Source organism: Miscanthus floridulus, chromosome 17 (assembly GCF_019320115.1).
Source record: "Miscanthus floridulus cultivar M001 chromosome 17, ASM1932011v1, whole genome shotgun sequence".
Lineage (NCBI taxonomy): Eukaryota > Viridiplantae > Streptophyta > Magnoliopsida > Poales > Poaceae > Miscanthus > Miscanthus floridulus.
In genome coordinates, this window is record NC_089596.1 from 60164157 (window position 1) to 60186821 (window position 22665).

General features: G+C 47.5%; 1 protein-coding gene across 2 annotated transcripts; it reads right to left on the reverse strand.

Moving 5' to 3' along the window:
- Positions 1 to 1263: 1263 nt before the first annotated feature.
- On the reverse strand, positions 1264 to 22609 carry LOC136519068 (sm-like protein LSM8). Of its 2 annotated transcripts, none has more exons than XM_066512736.1 (5): positions 22418 to 22609; positions 22294 to 22334; positions 22122 to 22196; positions 2026 to 2078; positions 1264 to 1589 (listed from the first exon to the last, which is right to left on the reverse strand). In XM_066512736.1, exons 1-5 carry the CDS (start codon positions 22455 to 22457, stop codon positions 1481 to 1483), a joined length of 318 nt encoding a protein of 105 aa, XP_066368833.1. In that variant the 5' UTR covers positions 22458 to 22609; the 3' UTR covers positions 1264 to 1480. The 2 variants fall into 2 exon arrangements, with proteins under 2 accessions (XP_066368833.1, XP_066368832.1); XM_066512735.1 differs by having other exon boundaries at positions 1264 to 1592.
- Positions 22610 to 22665: the final 56 nt, after the last annotated feature.

Sequence of the window (22665 nt, forward strand, 5' to 3'; positions counted from 1 at the left end):
TCTTGTTAAGTATGGGAAGTACTTACGCTTGTTTACTTTCTATAATTGTATAAAAATCCCAGATGGATAACAGATGTCAACGAGTATGAGAAGTTTCCTGAGGACTATTAAGCTTGTGGTCAACCAGTTGACCATCCCTGTGATGGAGCTACCACGAGAGGGTTATCTTTTATTTTCCGCTGTGTTGTATAAGACTATGTGATGGTATTAATCGTGATGTAAGAAACGCCGTGACGATACTTTATGTAATTTGTCGACTTATGTGTGTGACTGATCCCTGGGCACACATGAGCTTTATGCATTCAATTTTATCCTTAAAATTGGGTGTGACATATATTTTCTGAAGGATGCGCGCGTATTTATCCGTGAATTGGATTGCTTTTCCCAAGTGCGGAAAGATTGGGAGTTAAGATAGGGAGTTGTTGCAGAGCAGTTCTTTTCAATCTTGCCAGAAAATCTAGATTGGGAGTGGGTTTTGAAAACTCTTGGAGATGCTCTTACCTCCGGCATGAGCGACTTCGTCCTTTTATACTCATGCCACATGCCGGCACAATAGCGAGATAGGTCAAGCCAGTTACATGGCCTCTATGCCGAACGTAGTACTGATGGGTCCTAGATATTGTGTTCGTGACATCTGTAACACCCCTGGTGTAAGTAAAGTCCATTAACACTAAATAAACCAACAATTGGTTAAGCTTAGTAGTATAATAAGAAAGAACTAAAAAATACGCAGGAACAAAAACACAATTGTTAAACAATAAATGCGTGTTAGGTCAACTCTATCTTAAGTGCCACATTTTAAAACCCTAAGTGAAATAAGAGAAACCTGATGATAAACCTAGAGCCATATTACATACACCTTGAAAGACAAACATATAATAGTCATGAATATAAAAATGACACACATGAAATGAAGTACTTTCAATCTACTTAGGTTAAAGGAAATAATTCGTTCTACAAATGAGTCTTATGTTAACCTCTAGTTGAACATTATAATTGACTTAAGTCAACATAAGATAACATTCTAACAACCTACTAGGCTGTAGCGCGCTAATGCTTGCTTGTAAGAAGTGTTTGTGAATTCTAGTCGTATGTGACCTTTAATCCTAATAGTATAAAATCAACACAAGTTAACTTACCACTTAGGTTAATGCTTTCTATATCGTAGACAAACCTTAGACAACCTATTCCCACGGGATCCGAACTCCAAGCAATTGCAATCTTTTTTTTAATGAAAAAAGAAATAAAAATAGGCAACTGCAATCTTACAGAATGTGTAGGCAAGCAACCCAACAGCCGACATATATTCATTGATTCACAATACGCAAGATACATGTTCACAATACTCATCAGTCCCCTCTTCATGGTGATGATGCTACATCCTGCATTCAACAATAACTCATCTTCATGGTGATGATGCTACATCCTGCATTCAACAATAACTCATCCAATCCACAGAGTACCCAAGACACGAGTGCATCTAATCTCGCCGCAGCGGACCTAAGTGGATAACAGGCTTCAGTGGGTGCGCCCTTAGCTTCGACATATCCAATCTTGAATCCAGCTCTTCGTCGACCTCGCCCACAACGCTTCTGCACATATCGAATGAGGTCAAGAGAAAAAGAATGGGACAAACGACTGTAAGTTCTGCTTCAGTTTGGTAGAATACTAATAATTCTGAAAACAAGTGCACGCAGTACTAAGGCCCCGTTTAGATCCAAAAATTTTTGGATTTTGGCTCACTGTAGCATTTCGTTTGTATTTGGTAATTAGTGTCTAATTATAGACTAATTAGGTTTAAAAGTTTCGTCTCGCGATTTCTCGACCAACTGTGTAATTAGTTTTTTTTTTCGTCTACATTTAGTACTCCATGCATGTGCCGCAAGATTCGATGTGACGGTTACTGCGCAAAAATTTTTGGATTCTAAACCGGCCCTAACTGAAAACGAGTGCATTATTGACCCCCCACAAAAAAAAACTTCACAAGTAACAAAAGCCTCAAATGACAAGGAGGAAATATCTTACATGTTGTCACCCCTGATAATGTACAGACCAAGTACAAGTTGTTGGACTCCCTCCTGCAAGTGCAATCATGTTTCTCATAAGGCTCAAGAATCCAAATTTACTGCTAAATTCTCATGCGCAGCAGAAATTAGAGAATATAATGAGAGACACACATGCAGTATGCAAGTGCACGAGAGGAATTGTGCAACCAAGGTGTTTCATTTCAACACAGTTGTGCAATCGATCAATAATAAAAGATAACTGGCTCACAGCACTATGACAACCTAAGACAGAACCGTCACATATCAACAGAGATTGATATGCCATGATTATGCACGGCTGAACAGAGAGGCATCTACAAAACATTCTTCTAAAAACAAATGACAGGAGAGGCTTCATTAGAAGGGGGAAGAAAGGTTGTGCCATGGAAAATGTTCTGAACCAACCATTTCTACGAGAGCAATTCGTCAGAATCGCCCCCTGTCGACGAAATATGGTCGGCAATCTACGTAGGGGTATGCCCAAGGTAGTAGATTATCGGCAGACAGGTGCGCAAGCTACGAACGAGATGATGACGCAAGACAGACACGAGGTTTTATCCAGGTTCGGCCGCCGTGAAGGCGTAATACCTAAGTCCTGCGTCTGATTGTATTGCTGTATGTAAATAAGATGATTTTTGAGAGGGGTCCCCTGCCCGCCTTATATAGTCTGGGGGCAGGGTTACAGATCTGGAAACTAATCATAACCAGTTACAATTGCCATAGGTGGCCAGATAAGGATTCCTATTCTAACTGACCAGGATCTTGCTTGATCTCCAAGTCTACATTGATTCCTTGCGCGGGACTCCAAGCAGATCGGCTGGGCCGCGCGTCGTCTTCTAGTGGGCCGGAGCCCCTGGTCCGGGCCGGCCCAAACCTAGCCGTAAGGGTATAGGGGTTAATACCCCCACAGCTAGTTCTTGAGCACCATGTATTATGTTGCGACACGCCGTTTGATCTTCTTCGGCTAATGTGGTCTGTCTTCATGTCATCTCCAACTGGTTAAAACATTGACCAAGCAAATATGCCAGTATTCTGGTCAGCACAGAGAGCAGTAGACCACGATTATAGCCGAAGATTCCGGTTGTCCGAAGAATGCATGGTGCTCTAAAGAAAAAAGAAAAAGATTTCTTTCCTGATCAAGTGTGCCCACTTGTATTTCTGATAAGAAATGAAAGTGACCCTTGTACAGTAGTAGTTATGGCCAACAGTCAGAGCGTAGGGGTCAATAAAATAAGCACATTCACCGCAAGGTGAAGTGTGCCCACTTAGTCCCCGAGCCTGGTAGTAGGTGACATAGGCACGTGGTGCCAGGGTCTAAAAAGAATTCCCAGTTAAGTTGAGAATCCAATCGTCGTACAAGCGATACGAGCTGCACCGGCAGGTGCATCGTACCGATGTAGTCCCCGAGCTTGCTGGAAGGCGAGGTATCAGCCTTGTAGCAAGGTCTAAGTGAGAAAAAATAAATGCCTCTCAACTGTATGTGAGTACAAATCACATGTAGCCGAGGAGAGCGGTCCCCGAGCAATGGTCGGAGAGTGGTCGGGGCAGTCCCCGAGCGCAGCATGGGGAAAACGACGAATCCCTGAGAATAACCGTAGTCGGGACAATCCCCGAACACAAAGGTAATCGGGACAGTCCCCGAGCACGAGGGAGGTCGAGACAGTCCCGAGCACGAGAGTGGTTGGAACAGTCCCCGAGCACGATGGTGGTCGGGATAGTCCTCGAGCACGAGGGTGGTCGCGACAGTCCCCAAGCACAAAAAGTGTGGCAAAAAATCATATGCCACTTTTACTATTATTTTATGTATTTATTTATTTATTTGTTCTGACAAGTCCGGTCTTACACGTCTAGTCAAAAAAGTAGATGGGTATAGCACGTCATACTGTCTTTTTGTCTTGTCAAGCAAACAGTTGCGTGGCACCTGTCAGTAGGTGCGTCAGCGTGGGCCCTTCCACACTGGCAACAAAGAGGCGCATATATTGGCGTAGATCTCGACGCTGAGTAATACTGCAAACGTGAAAACAACAGTCTGCGGCGCGTGCGCACGTCCCCCAAGAATCCCAGGCAGACAAAACGGCATAACTCTTGGGTTAAATACGGTATATGATAGGTCAGTTACTATTTATTGAACCCCATTGCCATTCGCCACCATAGCTTTCGACTTCCTCTCGCCAACCAACCCTAACACATCCAAAATCGCCACCAATCAATCCGCCGCCGCTTCAACTGCCGCCTCTGCTAATTCCCCGCTGCTGTTGAAGATCAGAACACTCCCCGTTCACCAGCAAGGCCGGAGTCAGAGGCAGAAAACAAAAGGAAATGGCAAAAAGTGATGCGCAGAAGAAAACATGGGTCATGGCGAAGGAATGGTGGAAGTTGAAAAGCAACGAGCAGGCCATTGAAGACCTCATCACCATGGGGGTACTCCACAACAAGGAGCTCGTAGGATGGTGTGCGCCGGAGGGCGAGAGGTACCCCGGTCCACAACCAGGTGAGATCATGGTGTTCGAGGATTTCTTTAAACAGGGATTTGGAGTTTCGGTGCATCCGTTTCTTTAGGGGCTCTGTCTTTACTACAAGATTGGGATTTGCAATCTGCATCCCAACTCGATCCTCCTTGTCGCCACTTTTATTCATCTGTGCGAAGTGTATGGCGGCTTCCAGCCCCATTTCGATTTTTTCTGCCATCTTTTCTGTCTACGGAAGAAAGGAAGCGGTGGTTCGAAGATAGCCAGGGGTGTATACCTCAACCTCCATGACGGCATGAAAGCCCAGTACCTGCACTGCCCATGGAACACGTCACTCGACGACTGGTACAAAAAATGGTTCTACATCCGCGAAGAGCCGAACACGATCACGCTGTGCGACGCAGGCTACATTCCAGAGAAGAAGACGAGCTGGCCGGAGAAGCCCGAGCATCTAGGACAGATCCCAGAAATATTTGGAATGATCCCGTGGAAAAAACTGGATGGTCCGAGCGTAGTCAGGAGTTTCATCAGCCGACGGGTCTAGCCCTACCAGAGGAGGGTACATCCTGGCTATGAGTATCAAGGGAGCGCAGACCCGACGAGGACGAGGCAGAGGGCGCTTGACAAAATCGAAGTCAAAGCTAGAATTGGCGAGCTATTTAACTTAGCCGATCCAAATTATGCCAGATTGAGCGACATCGAGCATGCTTTCAAGCTTGCCCGACCTCCCCCAAAGGTAACTCGTCTTACCGTGTACCTATGGTCTTATATTGTGGTAGGGTAAGTGGAAACTTACTGTGTTCACTCCCTTTTGTTACCCAGGTTAATGGTCGGGATAGAGCGACAGTGTTTGTGTCGCCACCCCCTGGAGTAGAGTGGCCACAAGGAGCTGATCCCACCACCCAGACCAGTGTCGAGATCGAGGACGAGGACGTCGACTGGGCGGAGCTCGGAGCTAGAGTGGAGGCAGCGGCCAAAGCTGCTGGTAAGCGGCCGGCTACCCCCAAACAGTCGAAGAAGAGATTAGTAACCACCCTGCTCACCGGGGGAGCGCTAAATATCAATGAGCCCAAGGAGGACCCGGAGGAGAACCCGGCCAGCAATCGTCGGCAGGCGGTTTTTGCTTGACCGGACGATGACGTAGAGAAGGGAGAAGATGCAGACACCTTTCAACTTGTCCATCGAAAAAGGAGGAAGCAACTAGAGTCAATGGAGCAAGGTGGGTCCTCCGCGCCTATGGGACCCACATCGCCGACGGTGGTGAAGGATGTAGCCGGGTCAACCTCGAGAGTACCTGGGCAAGGAACGCGACCGGTGATGGGAGCGACAACTCAACCGAGCACGCCACCGACCACTGCAACGCGAAGGACAAGTGGCAGAGGGGTCGAGCACCAAGGCCCAGCGATAGTGCTGGATGTAGAGGGAGACCAAGAGTTATCCGCACAGCACGTGGAGCAAGTACGGCCGAAGAGACGTGCCTTCTCCACATCATTCTGTGCTTCCAACATGTAAGTATTTGTAACCTTGATATAAGTTAGCAATTTGTATTTAATATGATTGCTTTCTGAACTTATCCCGGATGTACTAGCTCGGCGTCCATAGAGAGTCCAGACCAGCTAGCCGGAAGTGGCGTGGCGCCGCCAATAAGTATAGAGCAGACTGCCCAGCAGCCGACCACCGAGGAAGCCATAGTAGAAGATCCGTCGAGGCCTCAGCAAGCGAGCAGTCAGACAACAGTCCCCGAGCAGGTGGTCGAGGGACCAGCCGAGCCAGGCACGAGTGCTCCGAGCGCTAAACCTACTGAGGGCAACACCTCAGTGTCGAGGGTAACAGAGCAGACCGAGGAGCAGCGGCCAGAGGTGAGAGCATAGATCACATTTACCAACGCTGTAGCTCATGGGAAGGCTGTGGTGATCACAGATGCTGCTGACGCCGAGCTAGCACCAGGACCCAAAGAAGAGCCCGAAGAGGACGAGGTGGAGGAGGTCCTGGGCCATCCGCAAGACAAGCGACAACATGTTTATGTGTCGCGTTGGTGGAACGACCAATGGGTTATCCATGACGAAATCCCAGAGGTCGAAGAAACCAAGAAAGTTGAACGGGCGGCGAAGCGGCTTGTTATGGAAGTGCAGGTAAGTTTCGCTTCACCCCCTGGTCTTGCAGTCTAGTCGTAGTTGTCTTACTTAGCTATCTGCACACAGGACTTAATGAAGACCGCAAGGTACCGCAAGAAATGCTTCGACCATATCGAGGGGATCGTTGCAAACAACAAGGAGCTGACGGCGGAGGTGGACCGCTTGCGCCAGTGACTTGAAGCCGCTGATCATGAAAAGACGGTGCAAGATTCCTAGAACCAGAACCTGGTCATCCAACTTAGTAAGAAAGATCAGGAAAGAACAAGTAAGTAGCCATTTTATCATACCGACTACTGACAAGTGCTGTTGCGTTGTTGGTAGTAACAACTGTAGTGCAGGCTTAGAAGCTGAAGTGATCCGTCTCTGAGAGGAGAACAGTCGTGTGGTCGGAGAGCGTGATCACCTAAACGAGGACAACAGAAAACTGGCGCAAGACCAGTCGCAGCTCCGGGACCACACGACCAAGATGACAGAGGAGCTGAAAGGTAAGTTGTCCAACCACCTTTGCTCATTTTTGTAGCCTATTGTAGTTTGGCGCGGTTTAACGTCTTAACAGCATGTGCGGTTTGCAGTTATAAAAATCAATGCAAAGAATCATCTGGAGGCCATGATGAAAGACCATGACGGCTAGAAGGCGCAATGCCAAGAGATCACCAAGGACCGTGACACCTAGAAAAGCTGGTGCCAGGAGGTGGCAAAGGGCATTTTGTCGGTCCTTAACCTCATCGATCCGGCGCTAGCAGAAGATGTGCCAAGGACGCCGTAGCTAGGATTGATCGAGAGATGCCAAAGGGCATGGGGATGGTTCCAGGGGTTCGCAAAGGAGGCAGGAGAGTACGTAGGCGCACATGTGCTAAGCATGGTACGTGCACACTACCCCCTGATCGATCTCAAGCGCCTGGAGGCTGGATACCCGAAGGAGGTAGATCTAGACAAGGCCGAGGAGCTACGAATGACCCAGCTGGACTTGTCCGCGAAAATAATTGGCGATATTAACCTGTGTGGAGGTGCGACACCACCCATACAAGGAATGCCGTCAACAAGTCAGCTGGGAGCGCCGTCATCTTCAAGCCAACCGGCGAAGCCTGCGGTCTCGACCAGCCAGGCATTAGTGGGGCCATCTTCTTTAGCTCGATTAATGCCAGAGTCCCTGAGACCCGAGCACGATGTCAGGCCCAGCGAGCAGCAGGCGCCGCGTGCCTCGACCAGCCAATAGTGTAGGCTATAGCTGTAGAAGAAGATGTAGTTGGGTTATTGTAAACTTGGACCTTTTCAGGCAAGCTTGTAATAACGTACTTGTATATCAACATAAGATTGTTTGTTTTGTAGAAAACATGTTTAAGCTCGGATATCGTGTTGATGTAACTAAGTTAGAATGTGTTGGCATTCTGTTTAGTTGTACCAGTTTAGTCGACACGTCATCCTGAAAGGTTTGTATGGCCCTGGTTTGTCTTGCGGTCGGAGTGTGAGGTGCGTAGCTTGTGCACACGTAGAAACACACAAGTCAAACCAGAGAGCACCTGCCGATCACCTGTAGCGTAGAGAGCGGATCCCATGCACACGTTGGGAGGAACCGGAGACAGGGCTTGCTCCGAGAACCCGAGAAGGAATGGTGGTCGGTTTTAACTGGTAGAGTTAGAATAACAATAGACTTTGAAGTGACACATTAGAGTGGTCGGAGAAATCATAATAGCTTTATTGAAATAAATCAAAAGTACAAGAGGGGTGCATATCTTAGTAGCTAAGCATAGAAACGCCTAAGCTTGTCGATGTGCCAGGAATTGGGTACGTCTGTGCCGTCTAGGCGAGCTAACCTGTAAGATGTAGGGCATGTAACCTCCTTGATCATGAAGGGTCCTTCCCATGGGGTTGCGAGTTTGTGGACACCAGCCTGATTCGTCTTCCACTTCAGGACCAGGTCCCCGACCACGAAGAACCGCTCCTTGACCTTCTTGTTGTAGTACCTCCGCAAAACAACAAGGTATTTGGTTGTATGTACACAAGAATCGAGCCGCTTCTCTTCTACACTATTCACTTCTAGCTCCCGTACTTCATTGGCCTTGTCTTTGTCAAAGTTCTCTACCCGTGCTGATCTGAAGGCTATATCTGCTTGGAGCACTGCCTCAGCGCCATAAACCATAAAGTATGGTGATACGCCAGTATTGCGACTGGGCTGGGTTCTGAGACCCCAGACCACGGCCGGTAACTCTTTGAGCCATCTTTCAGGAGCTTTGTCATTCTCTCTATACATCCTCTTCTTAAGTGCGTCTAGGATCATACCATTTGCCCGCTCAACCTGTCCATTAGCTCTAGGGTGTGCCATCGAGACGTATTTTACTACTATGCTCCTTTCATCGCAGAAGTCCCAAAAAGCGTTCCTGGTGAACTGAGCACCTAGATCAATGATGATGCTATTGGGTATGCCAAAGCGGTGGATGACCTGGTCGAGGAACGCGATAGCCTTTTCTGAAGATGCCTTGACCAGGGGCATGTACTCTATCCACTTGGAGAATTTGTCGATCAGCACAAAGACGCGTGTAAATTTTCCAGGGGCCGGTTTGAAAGGCACGATCATATCTAGTCCCCAGCATGTGAAGGGCCAAGAGGCTAGTATAGTCTAAATCTCATGTGCTGGTATGCGGATTCTCTTGGCGAAAAACTAACAAGCTTCATAATGGCGGACTAGCTTCTCTGCATCGGCTACGGCTGACGGCCAATAGAACCCAGCTCGGAAAGCCTTGCCGACTAGCGTTCTCGAGGCCGTGTGGTTGCCGCAGGAGCCAGAGTGGATTTTGTCTAGGAGATGTTCACCATCCTCCTAGGTTATACACTTCATCAAGATTTCCTCCTTCGCGTTCTTGCGCCACAATTTGCCATCGACGAGCAGATACTGCTTACTGCGACGCATCAGGCATTCGTTTTCTGTCTGATCGGTGTAACCGCTACCATCTGTTAGGTACTTGATGAAAGGTACTCTCCAGTCGGGCTTCTTAGTGGTCGGAGGTTGTTTGGTGGTGTTTGATGCCAGAACCATAGCCACCAATGGCTGGTCTAGAGGCTTGTCGACCACGGGATCTTCTTGTTTGATGGAGGGCGTGAACAGGTCTTGAACAAATACGCCATGTGGGACTTTGGCTCGGGATGATCCTAACTTTGACAGCGCATCTGCTGCTTAATTTTGTCCCGGACCACATGTGTGTACTCGATGCCATAGAACTTGCCTTCCAACTTTCTGATCGCTTTGCAGTATGCGTCCATCTTTTCGCTGGTCATATCCTAGTTCTGGTTGAGTTAGTTGATGACCAGAGCCGAGTCTCCGTAGACATAGAGACGCTTGACACCAAGCTCGACCGCAATGCATAGACCGTGTAGGCATGCTTCGTACTCGGCGGCGTTATTAGACGCCGGGAAATAAATCCCGAGGACATATCGGAGCTGCTCCTTGGATGGTGATACGAAAGGACTCCTGCTCCTACGCCGTCGATGTTGAGAGAGCCATTGAAGTACATCTTCCAATACTCAGCGGGCCCCTGAGAGGCAGGTGTGCTTAAGTCTGTCCACTCGATGATGAAATCGACAAGTGCTTGAGACTTGATTGTAGTACGGCTTGCAAATTCCAAGGAGAAAGGGCATAGCTCCATTGCCCATTTGATGATGCGACCATTTGCATCCTTGTTGCTAATGATGTCTCCTAGAGGGTACTCGGTCATGACCACCACACGATATCCATCGAAGTAGTGTTTCAACTTTCGGGATGTAATTAGTATGGCATAGATTAGTTTCTTAATCTATGGGTACCTGGTCTTGGATTCACTGAGCACCTCACTGATGAAATAAATTGGTCACTGTACCTTGTAGACGTGGTCAGGCTTGTTGCGCTCGACCACCATGGCAGTGGAGACCACTTGATTAGTTTCCGCAATGTAAAGCAGGAGGGTTTCGTCTTCTCTGGGAGCAGTGAGGACCGGAGGTGATGTAAGGAATTGTTTCAGCTGTGTAAAGGTAGCGTCTACTTCCTCCGACCACTCAAACTTCTCGGATGCTTTGAGCAGCTGGAAAAATGGTAGTCCTTTTTCGCCTAATCTAGATATGAAACGACTGAGGGCAGCCATGCATCCGGTAAGCTTCTGAACATCCTTCACCTTTTTGGGCGACTTCATGTCCAAGACAGCTTTTACTTTTCTAGGTTAGGGCGTATGCCGTCGTGACTGATGACGTTGCCGAGCAGTATACCAGATGGAACACCAAAGATGCACTTCTTTGAGTTTAATTTCCATTGGAATGTGTTAAGGGCTGCAAAGGTACGTTCTAGGTTGTCGACAAGGGTGTATGCTTCCTTGGTTTTAACAACTACATCGTCAACATAAGCCTCGATGAGGTCGTCTTTTATCTTGTCTTTAAGGCATGCCTGTATGGCGCGTTGGTAGGTAGCTCCAGCGTTCTTCAGCCCAAATGACATGGTCGTGTAGCAGTAGGCACCGAAGGGCGTGATGAAGGATGCCTTGATCTGGTCGTCCTTTTTGAGAGCGATCTGGTAATAACCAGAGTAGCAATCAAGAAAGGAAAGCAGCTCGCAACTGGCAGTTGAATCTACGACCTCGTCAATGCGAGGTAAGCCGAAGAGGTCTTTAGGGCAGTGTTTGTTGAGATCAGTGTAATCAACGCACATTCTCCATTCCTTATTCTTTTTGCGTACAAGAATCGGGTTGGCTAACCACTCTGGATGATACACTTCTTTGATAAATCCGGCTGCTAAAAGCCATGTAACTTCTACCCTAATAGCCTCCTTTTTGTCGTGAGCAAACCGTCGTAGCTTCTACTTGATGGGTTTGGCCTTGCCATCGACATTTAAGGAGTGCTCGATCAAGTTCCGAGGTACACCGAGCATGTTAGCGGGTTTCCATGCGAACACACTCACGTTGCTCCTCAAGAACCTAACGAGCGCGTCTTCCTATTTAGGATCCAGGTTGGCCCTAATAAGGGCCATTTTGCTAGGATCACCGTCGACCAGCTAGATCTCTTTGTGCTCTTTGGACTTGATGTTCTTGCATGGGGCCTCGAGCTCTAGGATCTCTAGGTGGTCGGCTGGGGTCTGCTTGGCGTCGAGCATGGTGTCGGCCATGCGAATAGAGAGGTCGTGAGCCTCTACTATTTTGAAGCTGTCATCCTCGCAGGTGTAAGCTACGTATATGTTGCCCCTGAGAGTTAGGACCCCCTTCTCAGTAGGCATCTTGAGCACCAAATACCTGTAGTGAGGTATGGCCATGAACTTGGTGAGCGCTGGTCGGCCAAGGATAGCATGGTAGGTGCCTTTGAAGTCAGCGACCATGAAGTTGACGTAGTCGGTGCGGAAGTGGTCTGGGGTACCAAATTGCACAGGTAGCGTGATCTGCCCGAGAGGTGTGGAGCTCTGTCTGGGGAGAACACCCCAGAAATGTGCCTCGTATGGCTTGAGATCAGCCTGGGTTATCTTCAGGGCTGGCAAACTGTTCTTGAACAGTATATCGATGGAACTGCCGCCATCAATCAGCACTCTATCGAACTGAACCTTGTTGATACAAGGATCAAGAACCAGAGGAAAATGCCCTGGCTTGGGTATTGTAGCCCATTAGTCCTTTCTGCTGAAGGAGATCTCGCGGTGAGACCAAGGAGGGAGCCACGGATCGGCGATGAGGTTGTCGGCATTGGCCACGTTCAAGCAAGCACGGGCGAGCAGCTTGCGCTCTCGTTTGGTCTCGATAGACACTCTGCCCCCAATGATGGTGTGGACGCGGTCGGTTGGCTTGACGTACTTGTGACGGGGATCTGTGTCTTCATCGTCGTTGTCCTCGTTACGCTGCTCCCCTGCATCGTTAGGCTTGTCGGATTTATCTGGAGCCTGTTGGCACGTGTAGATGGATTTGAGAACACAGCAATTCTCCATGGTATGGTTTAACTTGGGATGGAGCTGGCAGGGTCCTTTCAATGCTTTGGCGTAGTCTTCTTCGTAGTTGTGACGTCCGCCACCTTTTTAACGATGTTGACTTTGCCGTCATCTTCCCAAGCATGCTTGCCCCTGTAATCATCACGGTGATTACACCGCTGATTACGCTGGTCGTGGTGGTCGCGAAAATCGTTGCGCTGGTTGCGGCGATCAAAATTGTCGTTCCGACCACGGTTGCCGCGGTGGTCGTCGCGGTGTGGGGGGTGGTCGGAGCGTGGAACCCTTGCTGCTTCTTCGATGATTATCTTTTTAGCATCATCGGCGTCCACATATTTTTTAGCAGTAGCTAGGAGCGCTGTGACCGATTCAGGTCTTTTGCGGAGGAGCTTGTCCCTTAGGGCATCATGGAAGCGGAGACCAGTGATGAAAGCTTCGATTGCCTCATTATCGGAGATTGATGGAACCTTGATGCGCATCTCCGAGAAGCGTCGGACGTACTCGCACAGTGGCTCATCTTTGCGATCTCGAATCCGCTGCAGATGATATTTGTTGCCGGGTTGTTCGCAAGTAGCAATGAAGTTGTCGATGAATGCTTGCTTGAGCTCTTGCCAAGAATCAAAGTAGTTTGCCAGCAAGCTGACCAGCCATTGGTGGCCTGCATGGCCGACGGCGACTGGGAAGTAATTAGACATGACGTGCTCGTCAGCCATGGCTGATCTGCATGCGGTTTCGTAGAGCATGACCCATAACTCGGGGTTCTCCTTGCCGTCGTACTTCTAGAGTTTTTCGAGCTTGAAGTTTTTTGGCCATACGACTTGGCGAAGGTGAGGAGTAAACTGCTTCAAACCCGGAGGGCCGTGGGTAGTATCATATTCCATACGGCGATAGCTTTCGTGGGATGCACGATCATTGGCTCTTTGGTTAATGCGATCACGCAGATTGCGTTCTCCAAGGGAATGGCGGAGATCATTATTGCCATCACGGCGATCCCGATTGCCACCCTGGTTGACCCCGCGACCGCGGTTATCACGACGATTGTCGTGGTTGTCTCATCGATTATCGTCCCGGTTGTTGTGGCGGTTGTTGTCCCGACCACCATCATGACCACCGTTTCTGCCTTGACGGTTGTCTGGTGGGTCGTTGTTACACGAGCCACGTTGGTTGGGTGGCTGTGAGCGACTTGAGTACTGGCGAATGCGGCTTGATTTGACTGAGACGGACGAAGCCCAGGCTTGGTTTGCAATCTCTGTGGTCTGGGCTATAGCAGCCGTCATGTAGGCTTGTACATCATCACGAATTGCCTGGATTTCCGGGGTATTGGGTAGTCATTGCATTGTCGCCATAGCAACAGCTACGTTGGCGCTTGGAGTCCTGAAGACCTGCTTTTCCCCTACCCTATCAAAGGCATTGTTGAGATCGCGTGGCTGGAACCTTATGCGTCGTGCCTCCTCTTCTGCCTCGGCTTTGGCTTGTCTGCAATTAAACCGGTCAATATTGCGTGCTTCGCGTGCTAGCCTTTCTTGTTCTGTTTCGCCAACTGCCGGTGGTTCGTCATTACTGATGACATTGATCAAGTCTCCTCACCTTGGTGGGAAAGATGGGAATCGTGGGAACCCCGGGGAGTGGTCTGGGATATCCAGATCGTCTTCAACTTCTTCATTGTCCCGATGCTGAAACTCAGTGTGGACGGAGCCAATAGATGCGATGCCAGCCGGGGAGCTTGAGCCGCCCTCTTGAACTGTGTGGACCGATCCTTCTTGATACTCCTCAATCCGAACCATGTTGACGAAGTTGCGTGGCTTTGGCCGAGGTCGATGTATAAAACACAGATCCGAGCAGCGTTGTATATTGTACGCGTAGTTGGAAGCAGTGTTTCGCAGGCCGTAGGGCTGAGCCTCATAATTCTCCATCAAGGCTTCGCACTCGGAGAGCCGGAGACCCGTTGCGGGGGCTGGTCGGTGACGAACGGAGCGCCCTTCAGGAGTAGACGTGACCACGAGATCCGTACCGAGTCGTGCAGGACGACTGGCCCGAGCTGGTCGGGTAGATCTGTTATGGGTAGTGGTTACCTGCTCGGTAGGTTGATTTTGAATCGAATCTACTAGAGCTAGGGTTTTAGCAAGCTTGGTGCCGACCTGATCGATGGAGTCGAGCAGGTCGGTGTTGTCGATCTGCCTCCCGTTGTAGCGAGGAAGCGAACGACGGGTTGTCGGCGTGGCTGAAGACGATGCTGGTGTGGCCGGAGCTAGATCCAACGTGGTCGGAGCCGTAGCTGATGCTGGTGAAGCAGTGGTCGACGCAGATTGGATCTACGCCTCCTCCGTGGTCATGGCGATGAAGTTGTCGGAGCCAGTGGTCCAGGTGATCTGGCCGATGGTGAACGTGAGGCCGTTCAGCGTAGCCATGAAACCAGGGATGATGACCATCTTGTTCGTCTGGGGAGTAGTACGCACACCCCCTACCTAGCGCGCCGACAATCCGTCGTTCGCTTCCTCGCTACAAAGGGAGGCAGATCGACAACACCGACCTGCTCGACTCCATCGATCAGGTCGGCACCAAGCTTGCTGAAACCCTAGCTCTGGTAGATTCGATTCAAAATCAACCTACCGAGCAGTCTACCTAGGGGTATGCCCAAGGTAGTAGATTATCGACAGACAGGTGCGCAAGCTACGAACGAGATGATGATGCAAGACAGACACGAGGTTTTATCCAGGTTCGGCCGCCGTGAAGGCATAATACCTATGTCCTGCGTCTGATTGTATTGCTGTATGTAAATGAGATGATTTTTGAGAGGGGTCCCCTGCCCGCCTTATATAGTCTGGGGGGCAGGGTTACAGATCTGAAAACTAATCCTAACCAGTTACAATTGCCATAGGTGGCCGGATAAGGATTCATATTCTAACCGACCAGGATCTTGCTTGATCTCCAAGTCTGCCTTAATTCCTTGCGCGGGACTCCAAGCAGATCGACTGGGCTGCGTGTCGTCTTCTAGTGGGCCGGAGCCCTTGGTCCGGGCCGGCCCAAACCTAGCCGTAAGGGTATAGGAGTTAATACCCCCACACCCCCAACCCTCCCACCCGCACACACAAAAAAAACAGTTTGATGAGAATAAGCTATAGAGATGTCAAAGGTAATTATTTGAATCATGATTCGTGAACCAGTGCCGCATATAATTTGTTAAATCATCAGTAGGTATAAAGAATCATTCTTAAGCACTTATGTTCAATCACAACAGTTTGATGAGAATACATCTTTAAACACACTTAAGTTCAATCACAACACATCAATTAATCCTTGAAACTAGGATGGCAGTACACGATATTCGTCAATATATCAAAGATCAAGTATTCAAACGCCGGACGGCACATGGCTCACTGTAAAGTGTAGACTCATTCTGCAGGAAATCAGTGTCCAACCTTAAGGTACCAAATATTTCTTGGCTTTTACATTTTTGGGAGCAAATTTCCAAGGATCATGAAATAAACCAGTTTACAGTACCACAAAAGAGAACGACAGGATTGACAAAGTGGGTACAAAAAGGAGACCAATGCAAAGCTTCACCCAATGGAAGAATTTCAAGACCAAGACAGACAAATTCTGTAACGAACAATATGTACTGAACGAGTCATACTTGTAAGCCCATCAATCCTGACAAAGGGTTCAATTCATACAGGAAACAGCAGAACAGAGCACTTGAAAGCAGAGCATCAGTGCCACTTAGAACACTAGGGGTAAATATGATTGAATACCTGATTGGGGTAAACTGGTACTCAGCGCGAACTTGAAAAGTTGCTCTAAATGGCTCACAGATAATCAGAATTATCGAAGGACAGATTGTAAAAAAATACTCACTCCATCCAAAATTATAAGTTATTTCAACTTTCCAGGAGAGTCAAAACATATATAATAAAATAATAATATTTATGATACCAAATAAGTATCATTAGATTCTTCATTAATTATATTTTCATAGTATACCTATTTGATGTCATAAATCTTTGTAATTCTCTCTATAGTTTTGGTCAAATTTGAGATGGTTTGACCCTCCAAGAAAGTTGGAATGACATAATTTTGAATGGAGGAAGTATATATGAGGCAATGATTAAATAACATCTAGGAGCTGTTGGATATATTATGGGCTTGGCCCGTATAATATTTAATAAATCAAATAAAACTCTATGGTACGTAACATTAAGTGTTGTATGGTTTAATACCGTATGGAATTTTGACCGAACGTTTACTTAGCTTATATGGTTGAAAATTATCCATCTTAATTGAGAAGCTGAGAAAAGGACAAAGGGGTGCCACACACGCGCATGCCGCCGCCGCCGGCCGGGCTGTGCCGAGGCAGGCAGGCGGGCGGGCGTGGCCAGTCTTTTGCCACTTAAATCCACATAATCACGGGAGTTTCTCTCCTTGATGGTGGAGGCGAATTGATTGCGCTAGTTATCGTCCCTTCCGCTTTCCGTCTCCTGGGATTCTCCGCTCCCTTTCTCTCTTCCCATCGCAGTCATATATCTGCAGTCCTCCGTTAGTCTTTTCTGGGTCCGCAACCGCATCTCAGCAGCCCTCTGGCTTCCCCGTCCCATACCTATGCGCGCACGGAGTAGTGGGAGAGCAGGTGCCTCCGGAATCCTCGTCCGCCTCAGAACCTTGCACGGGGTGAGCGGCGATTAGGTTTTTGGGCAGCGATCCACGACTGCTCGTCCACGTACGTCTTCTTCCTGGTGGTGATCGCTCTCGGAACCTGTCTTCTTCCCGGTGATTGCTTGCGGAACAGCAAGGCGTCTTCTTCCTAGTGACCTTTCGTGGGACTACACTGCGAACATCTTCCTGCATCGACTGCGGTCCACGATTTCAAGCAACGCACTATGTCGACTAGTGCGAATGGAGCCTCCGATGCCCTCGACATGGGACCATCCGCTGGGTACATTCTAATCTCTGTGATTACTGTACTTTGTACTTTTACTGTATCTATCTGTATGTCATGTATGCATGCTGTAGTGTTCATTAGAAATATACGCATACACATATATGCCGTCACGAACTTGCTGATGTTATATTTCTGGATTAAATTAATCATGAAAATGCCTAAATTTCTAACATTCCAAAAACCTAATATTAGGCAATTTTCTGTCAGTGGTTTTGCTGCTGCTTTGAAGCCAAATAATTTTGATAGCAAGAATTTTATGATATGGCGTGCCAAGATGGTATTGTGGTTGACTGTGATGAACTACTATCACACCACACAGGGGAAGCCTGAACAGTTTACTCCTAAGGAGGAGCAAGAGTTCTTGGCTGTCGATAACCTGTTTTGAGGCGTCGTGATTAGTGCACTTCATCCTAAGTATGAGAAAAACTACATATCTTGCACATCAGGCAAAGAGTTATGGGATGCTCTTGAGGCAAAGTTTAGAGTTTCTGATGCTGGTAGTGAGTTGTACCTTATAGAACAGCTGTATGACTATAAAATGGTTGAAAACCGTTCTATAGTCGAACAGGCTCATGAGATACAGGCGCTAGCAAAAGAACTAGAACATTTCCCATGTTTGTTGCCTGACAAGTTTGTGGCCGGCGGTATAATCGCTAAGCTGCCACCTTCTTGGAGGGATTTTGCTACTTCTCTAAAACATAAGAGACAAGAGTTTAGCGTGGCTGAACTTATTGGATCTCTTGATGTTGAGGAGAGGGTGAGAGCAAAGGACAACCGTGGAAAAGAAGTTGAGTCTTCCGCTGCCAATATGGTGTAGAAGAAAAACTCATTTACATCCCGTAATAAAAAGAAGAACATGCAAGAGAACAACAATACAAAGCCTAAGCAGACTGCTCAGTTTAAGAAGAAAAATAACAAGAAAGGTGGAGGTTGCTTTGTTTGCGGGAGTGATGAGCATTGGGTAAATGCGTGCCTAGACCACAAATATAAGCAAGAAACGAAATCAGCAAACGTGGTGATTAGCGAGACTGGAGGAGTAAAATCTGGGTATGGTAATTCTTTACCTTTTGTTCTTTTAGTTTGTCTTTCATCTGAGTGGTGGATGGACAGCGGTGCTAATATTCATGTGTGTGCTAATGTTTCTTTGTTTACTTCCTTTCAGGCCGGCAGAACTGGAGCCTTACTGATGGGAAATGGTTCACATGCGCGTGTTCTTGGTGCTGGTACGGTCGTTCTGAAGTTTACTTCGGGAAAGACGGTGCTATTAAAGAACGTGCAACATGTTCCCTCCATCAAGAAGAATCTTGTTAGCGGTTTTCAAATGTGTCGCGATGGCTTTAAAATTGTGCTTGAGTCCAATAAGTGTGTTGTGTCGAGACAAGGAACATTTATTGGAAAATGTTATGATTGCGGAGGCTTGTTCCGCTTATCTTTGCTTGATGATGTGTGTAATAAAGTGGTGAACAATGTTAATGTTTCGGATGAGTCGAATATATGGCATTCACGACTTTGTCACGTTAATTTTAGCTGTCTCACATGGCTTGCAAATCTGAATTTAATCTCGAAATTTAACTTAGTCAAAGATTCTAGGTGCCAGGTGTGTACAATCGAAGCAACTGCGCAAGCCTCACAAGGCTGCTGAGGCGAGGAACTTGGCACCATTAGAACTCGTTCATTCTGATTTATGCGAAATGAATGGCGAATTGACTAAAGGCGGTAGACGATACTTCATGACATTTATAGATGATTGTACTAGATTTTGCTACATGTATTTATTGAAAACTAAAGATGAAGCGTTGTATTATTTTAAAGTCTATAAAGCTGAGGTAGAAAATCAACTTGAGAAGAAAATCAAGCGTTTGTGGTTTGACCGCGGGGGAGAATATTTCTCAAATGAATTTTCTGAGTTTTGCGTGGTGCATGGAATTATTCAATGGAGGACGTCACCATACTCACCACAGTCCAATGGGATGGCAGAGAGAAAGAACCGCACTCTAACTGATTTGGTTAATGCCACGTTAGAGACTATGGGACTATCTAAGGAATGGTGGGGTGAGGCTATATTGACAACGTGGCATGTCCTGAATAGAGTGCCCACAAAGAACAAAGAAATTACACCATTCGAGGAATAGGAGAAGAAGAGATTAAATCTCTCTGACCTACGAACTTGAGGTTGTTTGGCTAAGGTGAATATGCCAATAAATAAAAAGCAAAAGCTTGGACCAAAGACTGTTGATTATGTTTTTCTTGGTTATGCTATTCACAGCGTGGGTTATAGATTTTGAATTATAAATTCTAGTGTTCCTGAGATGGCTATTGATACAATCATGTAATCTAGAGACGCTACATTTTTTGAGAAAGAGTTTCCCATAAAAAATGCACCTAACACGACTGGTCATGAATTTATAATTCCCCATGAGAATAAAAATTTTACTCCGATAGAACAAATTGAGGAACCCTATATGCAAAATCCTGAGGAGGATGACACTATAGTCACTAGAAAAAGTAAGAGACAGATGACTGCAAAGTCTTTTGGTGATGACTATATTGTATACCTTGTGGATGACACACCAACGACCATTGAAGATGCATATTCCTCTCCTGATGCTGACTTATGGAAGGAAGCAGTACAGAGTGAGATGGATTCTATTATGTCTAATATAATTTGGGAAATTGTTGATCGTCCCTATGGGTGTAAGCCTATAGGGTGCAAATGGGTGTTCAAGAAAAAGCTTAGGCCTAATGGTACTATCGAAAGGTACAAGGCAAGGCTTGTGGCCAAGGGTCATACTCAAAAATAATGTGAGGATTTCTTTGATACTTATTCATCGGTTGCCCGATTGACTATAATTCGAGTTTTGCTTTCCCTGGCAGCCTCTTATGGTCTTATTGTTCATCTAATGGATGTTAAGACAGCTTTCCTAAACTGAGAGTTAGAGGAGGAGATCTATATGGATCAGTCGGATGGGTTTGTAGCAAATGGTCAAGAAGGCAAGTTGTGTAAATTATTAAAGTCTTTATATGACCTAAAACAAGCTCCTAAGTAGTGGCATGAGAAGTTCAACAGAACTTTAACATCTACTGGTTTTGTTGTGAATGAAGCTGACAAATGTGTGTACTATCGGTATAATGGGGGTGAAGGAGTTATTCTGTGCTTATATGTTGATGACATACTGATCTTTGGATCCAGCCTCAAAGTGATTGAGGAGGTGAAGGAATTTTTATCTAATAATTTTGAGATAAAAGATTTGGGAGAGGCTAATGTTATTCTTAATATCAAGCTTCTGAGAGAAGGTGATGGTGGGGTAACTCTGTTACAATCCCACTATGTGGAAAAGGTGTTGAGTAGCTTTGGGTTTAGTGACTATGCACCCGCTCCTACACCTTATGACCCGAGTGTGCTATTGAGAAAAAATCGGAGAATAGCAAGGGATCAGTTGAGATATTCCCAGATCATTGGTTCGCTCATGTATCTTGCTAGTGCAACAAGGCCTGACATCTCATTTGTTGTGTGCAAGCTGAGCCAGGTCGTGGTCGCAGGCCGGGCCTGGCTGGCCGTGGCGAGGAGAGGCGAGGCGAGGCAGGCAGGCGGCGGGCGGTGAGCGAGCGGGCCGGCGTGGCCAGTCTTTTGCCACTTAAATTCATGTAATCATGGGAGTTTCTCACCTTGATGGTGGAGACGAATTGATTGCGCCAGTTACCATTCCTTCCGCTTTTCGTCTCCTGGGATTCTCCGTTGCCTTTCTCCCTTTCCGTCGCAGCCATATATCCGTAGTCCTCCGTCAGTCTTTTCCGGGTCCGCAACCGCTCCCGAGAGAAACCACATCTCAGTAGCCCTCTGGCTTCTTCGTCCCGTACCTCTGCGCGCACGGAGTAGCGGGAGAGCAGGTGCCTCCGGAACCCTCGTCCGCCTAAAAACCTTGCACGGGGTGAGTGGCGATTAGGTTTTTGGGGAGCGATCTGCGACTGCTCATCCACGTATGTCTTCTTCCTGGTGGTGATCGCTCTTGGAACCTGTCTTCTTCCCGGTGATTGCTTGTAGAACAGAAATGCGTCTTCTTTCTGGTGACCGTTCGTGGGACTGCACCGCGAACATCTTCCTGCATCGACTGCGGTCCACAACTTCGAGCAACGCACTATGTCGAGTAGTGCGAATAGAGCCTCCGATGCCCTCGACATGGGACCCTCCGCTGGGTACATTCTAATCTCTGTGATTACTGTACTTTATAGTTTTACTGTATCCATCTGTATGTCATGTATGAATGCTATAGTGTTCATTAGAGATATACACATGCACATATATGCCGTCACAAGACTGCTGATGTTATATTTCTAGATTAAATTAATCATGAAAATGCCTAAATTTCTAACCAGAGCACAACATAACTTGTCAGACTATTCAACGATAGGAATAGGGATTTGTGGCATCGTACATGAGCGCTAAAGGTGACTTTTGTGTTGAGATGGCATCCAATTAAACCAAGTATTCTGGTGGTTTGGTATTAGCTGTGCATTGCAGGGCATTGGGTTTCAATTTTACACGGAAACAACTGATTTGGTATATTGTGAATGAAAATAAAAGGTCAAAATCGATTGGGGAAGCAAGCCAAAACTAACCTTTCTAGAGTAGACCCTCTCGTGGGACTCATCGCGGATAATGTTGGTGGCCTGATCGAATCCCCTGAGTGTACCCTGCAGCAACAAGATGAATTAACTAGTCACAGGCACCATATGGCATGGCAGCAAGAGACTGAGATAATTAACTCGTCGTAGGATAATGCTTGCTTACCACGATGTTGCGGCCATCGTTGGTGATGACGGAGATGACCTCTGCAGAAGCAGGAGGAGAGCATCAGACAGAAGAAGATCGGAAAGTGAAGAAATCTTATGGCTGGTCGATTTAGGGTACTCACGGTCGACGAGCGGCTCGAGTGCCAGACCGCCGGACGCCATCTGTGCCCTGCCGAGAGAGGGAGAGACCGCCGAAGGCGCAGGCGCCGCCTACTAGCCCCCAATCTTGGCTCTGGCGCTGCCTACCGGCCATTGATAGAGGATCCCGCAGCTGCCATGGAAGTTCTGGCTTGGCTCTCTCGATCTCTCACTCCTTGCCTTGGCTCCTTGGTGCACTAGCTAGTGGAGAGAGGGATGGCAAGGGAAGGCG

Excerpts from the sequence above, each read along its gene's own strand:
- LOC136519068 (XM_066512735.1), bottom strand. The coding sequence starts at position 22,457 with ATGGCGTCCGGCGGTCTGGCACTCGAGCCGCTCGTCGACC. Across the intron at positions 2,079-22,121 it reads AGAGGGTCTACTCTAGAAAG|GAGGGAGTCCAACAACTTGT; the intron begins GTTAGTTTTGGC and ends TTGCACTTGCAG. Across the intron at positions 1,593-2,025 it reads ATTATCAGGGGTGACAACAT|AAGCGTTGTGGGCGAGGTCG; the intron begins GTAAGATATTTC and ends CGATATGTGCAG.